The sequence below is a fragment of the Danaus plexippus genome, chromosome 6 (assembly GCF_018135715.1).
Source record: "Danaus plexippus chromosome 6, MEX_DaPlex, whole genome shotgun sequence".
NCBI lineage: Eukaryota > Metazoa > Arthropoda > Insecta > Lepidoptera > Nymphalidae > Danaus > Danaus plexippus.
The window spans coordinates 1,273,143-1,277,756 of NC_083540.1; the positions used below are offsets into that span (position 1 = coordinate 1,273,143).

General features: G+C 40.9%; 1 protein-coding gene across 50 annotated transcripts; it reads left to right on the forward strand.

Moving 5' to 3' along the window:
- Window positions 1–534: 534 nt before the first annotated feature.
- On the forward strand, window positions 535–3,429 carry LOC133320815 (uncharacterized). 50 transcript variants are annotated; one of them, XM_061529563.1, is made up of 7 exons: window positions 535–683; window positions 1,050–1,937; window positions 2,025–2,186; window positions 2,317–2,457; window positions 2,494–2,511; window positions 2,608–2,643; window positions 2,722–3,429. In XM_061529563.1, the coding sequence occupies exons 1-7, from the start codon at window positions 629–631 to the stop codon at window positions 3,177–3,179; spliced, it is 1,758 nt and encodes a 585-aa protein (XP_061385547.1). In that variant the 5' UTR covers window positions 535–628; the 3' UTR covers window positions 3,180–3,429. The 50 variants fall into 50 exon arrangements, with proteins under 50 accessions (XP_061385547.1, XP_061385546.1, XP_061385534.1 ...); XM_061529562.1 differs by lacking the exon at window positions 2,494–2,511 and adding an exon at window positions 2,512–2,529; XM_061529550.1 differs by having other exon boundaries at window positions 2,317–2,529.
- The last annotated feature ends 1,185 nt before the right edge of the window (window positions 3,430–4,614 follow it).

Consider the following 4,614-nt stretch of genomic DNA (forward strand, 5'->3'; position numbering starts at 1 on the left):
TACACTTGAAATATATACGCATTTTATTTGTGCGTAAATTTTTTATCGCTTCAGTTTCATTAAAATTATTCTTGGCCAACGCTTGCTCTAATTGCCGTTACAAAGCTCGTAACATCAATTTCAATTATTTTAAATCGACATAGATATCCTAAATAGTTAATAAAATTCCTTACTTTCGTATAATAAAACTAATATTAATATTATGTATATATTTTTGTGAGAGTAAAATTTTTCATACGTAATTTTTTTTATCAAAACACAAAGGAAAACAAATAATTTTAAACATCCACCTATAATTTATACAATTTTAGAAATATTTTTGTTTTTTAATCTTATAATGTTGCATTATGTTATATAGATTAGATTTGTTTGAACGATCTAACTATTTAATTAATCTTAAGATTTCAATGTTCCGTATTTCTTAGAAATGTTTTTAATCTAAGTGATGTTATTAAAGATTTACAAATGTATACACTTTACAATTCTGCTAATCGTATAGTGAATTTTAAAATGGTGCATTTTCCCCGTCCGCAGATTTCTCATGAACTCAGATCGCGTAGATTATAATAAGTAAAGATGTATAAAAGGAAGATTATCCGAGAGTCAGTTAGTGAGTGAACACGTAGCCATGAGATCGGTCTGTTTAGCTTTTGGGATTTTGTTGGCATTTACCAATGCATCTGGTACGTAAAAAAATAAACCAAACATTGTTTTTTACTATCTGTTACACATGTTCCTATTCACAATTCTGAAACTATAAGATATTTTAACAAAACCTTTTTTTTTAATTTTTAAACTAAAAAGGCACTCAATAATTGAATGATATTGAGTATTATAAATAATAAGTTATTTCTTAAAGGGTGAATATAACATAAATATTAGTAGTTTAATTGCAGACATAAATAAGAATAAAACTTAGTATAAATTAACTTAGAAAAAGTTAAAAAAATTAATACCCGGTCAAGTCGTAAATGCTTTACACAATACTAAAATGGTTAATATTAAAAATATTATATTTTTATTAAATGTTAACATAAAAATAATTACAGAGAGAGTTCAAAGAAGCTACGGCGGAGGTGGAGGGGGCGGAGGTGGCGGCGGATTCGGTTTTGGTGGCGGAGGCGGATTCGGATATGGAGGTGGAGGTGGCGGCGGAGGTGGATTTGGAGGAGGCCTCGGCGGGGGTGCTGGATTAGGAGCAGGATTGGATGTTATTCGAAGTGGCGTTCATGGTATCCTCGATAAAGTACACGAAGGCCTCGGCAATATCGGCGCTGGTGCAGGTGGAGCCGGCGGTTTTGGAGGAAGTTTTGGAGCTGGTTTAGGAGGAAGTGCTGGAGGTGGTAGTGGCTTAGGAGGAGGAGCCGGCGGGGGCATCGGAGGTGGAAAAGAAAAAGTTGTTTACACCAAGTCTGACGATGGTAAATCCGGTGGATTTGCATTCACTGGAACCACTGGGAACGGTGGATATGGCGGAGGTGGTGGATACAGCAGCGGCGGTGGTGGCAGCGGCTATGGCGGAGGAGCTGGAGGAGGAAGTGGTCATAGCAGCGGACATGGTGGAGGTAGTGCTGGAGGATTCGGAGGTAATGGAGCTTCCGGTAGCGGAGGACTAGGAGGTGGTGCTGGAGGTGGAATTGGAGGAGGTGCTGGGATTGGTAGTGGACATGGAGGAAGTGCCGGAGGTTCTGGAGGTTTTGGAGGTTCTGGCAGCGGAGGATTTGGTACTGGACTGGGAGGTGGCGCTGGTCTAGGAGGTGGGTCTGGAGGTGGACATGGAGGCAGCAGTGGAGGTTCTGGAAGTTATGGAGGTTCTGGTAGCGGAGGACTAGGAGGTGGGTCTGGAGGTGGACATGGAGGCAGCTCTGGAGGTTCTGGAGGTTATGGAGGTTCTAGTAGCGGAGGACTAGGAAGTGGCTCTGGACTAGGAGGTGGCGCTGGAGGTGGACATGGAGGCAGCAGTGGAGGTCTGGAGGTTATGGAGGTTCTGGTAGCGGAGGACTAGGAAGTGGCTCTGGACTGGACTGGACTAGGAGGTGGCGCTGGACTAGGTGGTGGCGCTGGATTAGGAGGTGGTGCTGGAGGTGGACATGGAGGCAGCACTGGAGGTTCTGGAGGTTATGGAGGTTCTGGTAGCGGAGGACTAGGAAGTGGCTCTGGACTAGGAGGTGGCGCTGGACTAGGAGGTGGCGCTGGACTAGGTGGTGGCGCTGGATTAGGAGGTGGTGCTGGAGGTGGACATGGAGGCAGCACTGGAGGTTCTGGAGGTTATGGAGGTTCTGGTAGTGGAGGACTGGAGTGGCTCTGGACTAGGAGGTGGCGCTGGACTAGGAGGTGGCGCTGGACTAGGTAGTGGCGCTGGATTAGGAGGTGGTGCTGGAGGTGGACATGGAGGCAGCACTGGAGGATCTGGAGGTTCTGGAGGTTATGGAGGTTCTGGTAGCGGAGGACTAGGAAGTGGCTCTGGACTAGGAGGTGGCGCTGGACTAGGAGGTGGGGCTGGACTAGGAGGTGGCGCTGGAATAGGAGGTGGCGCTGGAGGTGGACATGGAGGCAGCAGTGGAGGTTCTGGAGGTTATGGAGGTTCTGGCAGCGGAGGACTAGGAGGTGGCGCTGGACTAGGTGGTGGCGCTGGATTAGGAGGTGGTGCTGGAGGTGGACATGGAGGCAGCAGTGGAGGTTCTGGAGGTTATGGAGGTTCTGGTAGCGGAGGACTAGGAGGTGGCGCTGGACTAGGTGGTGGCGCTGGATTAGGAGGTGGTGCTGGAGGTGGACATAGAGGAAGCATTGGAGGTTCTGGAGGTTATGGAATTTCTGGTAGCGGAGGACTAGGAGGAGGGCTAGGAGGTGGGCTAGGAGGTGGACTTGGTGGTAATGGAGGAATTGGCGGAGGACACGGATTCAGTGCTGGAGGTTTAAGTAGTGGGGGTCTCGGAGGTGGCGCTGGACTAGGTGGCGCACTTGGCGCTGGTATCAGTGGCTTAGGAGGGTTCGGTGGTTTCGGTGGAAGCCATGGAGGTTACGGAGCATCAGGAGGGTCGCATGGTGGTTCAAGTGGATGTGGTTCAGGTTCCTGCGGTGGCTGCGGTTCAGGTTCTTGTGGTGGTCATGGTGGGGCATTTGCCAAAGCGAGCGCCTCTGCTTCTGCCTCAGCCTCAGCAGGTAGTTATGGAAAATAACTAAAACCAAGGCCAATAATAAAACCTGTCATGATTAACTTATAAGGATCTACTCTTAGTATTTACAACTAACTACAATATTGAATTTATTGTAACAACAACTTTTATTAATAATTTTTTATAAAAAATTTATCTTCTTGAGATTAACTGAAGCCAAGCTAATACTGTGATTGTAACGATTATGATATTATTATCTTTGTATAGTCATAAATAAATAAGTTTTTTTAATTAATATAAATTTACCTGCAAATGTTTTCGTTTCATTTATTTTTATTTCACACAAAAACCGTACAAGTTTTTAACTACTTCGGAAATATGATGCAATTATGAATTATGAGTCACAGTTAAAATTTTGCTTATTTACTGACTACTTTATTCAAATTTCATATGTATGTATTAATTACACAAAACAACATAAGTCAAATAATCTCTTAAAACAAGAAGAACATAGAGCAATTGGCGAAAAAAAATTTTTAAAACATTTTAACCATACTATTTTGAACAAACCATGAGATACAAAAATATAACTAAAGTATTAAGTATGCGATAGATCTCTTTGAAAAAACTATTTTTCATATACATAAAACTGAGCCGATAATTTTACTTGCATTGTAATTGTTACCAAAATGTTTTATAGAGTAACATATCATCTCATTTTTAATGTTATTAGAGTTTTTTTTTACCATAAAGTATTGTAAATTTAGTAAAATTTCCCGTTCCCAAGTGTATTTTACGTCCAATTACAAATTATTAATGTGCATGTAACTATATAAAAAATGGGTTTTATAATTTTATTAACGTCGTATCTTATTGTTAGAATTATTAACTTGTTTACAAATTAGTCATTCTTAAAATCAGACTTCTTTTAATGAGATATTCTAACTTAAAAAAAGCTATTTTCAAATAAGTGTGAAAATTACCAACTTCATTCCGCTACATATCCCATATTAATTGCTATGACATAAATTAACCTTTAAATTCCGTCATGTATCACGAGTGGTTCACTAAAACTATGTATATAGCTGAACTACGCTAACCTCTTTGTTATCAATAGTTAAATCATAATATTAGCAGCAACAGAACATAATTCATTATGCAATGTACATCTAATGAGCCTGCACGTGAAGATAAGTTTATGTATTGAATGGTAGTTGAAACGCGTCATGCAATTACAAATGTCTGTCTTTTTGCTTTAATCCATACATAAAATAAGACAGTAAAAATCGAATGTCTGTAAATTAAATATTTTTCCAAAAAACTGATAGGAGGCAATTAAAGAAGGGTCATAGAAACCAAAAACTATTTTTAGAATTTTTGTCTGTCTGTCTGTCATGTTATAACTTCAAAACTACTCAACGGATTTGAACGCGGTTTTCACAGTTGGATTACATATAATTAGGAGCATTGTGAAAACTCTGTTTCGTCAAAATCTGTT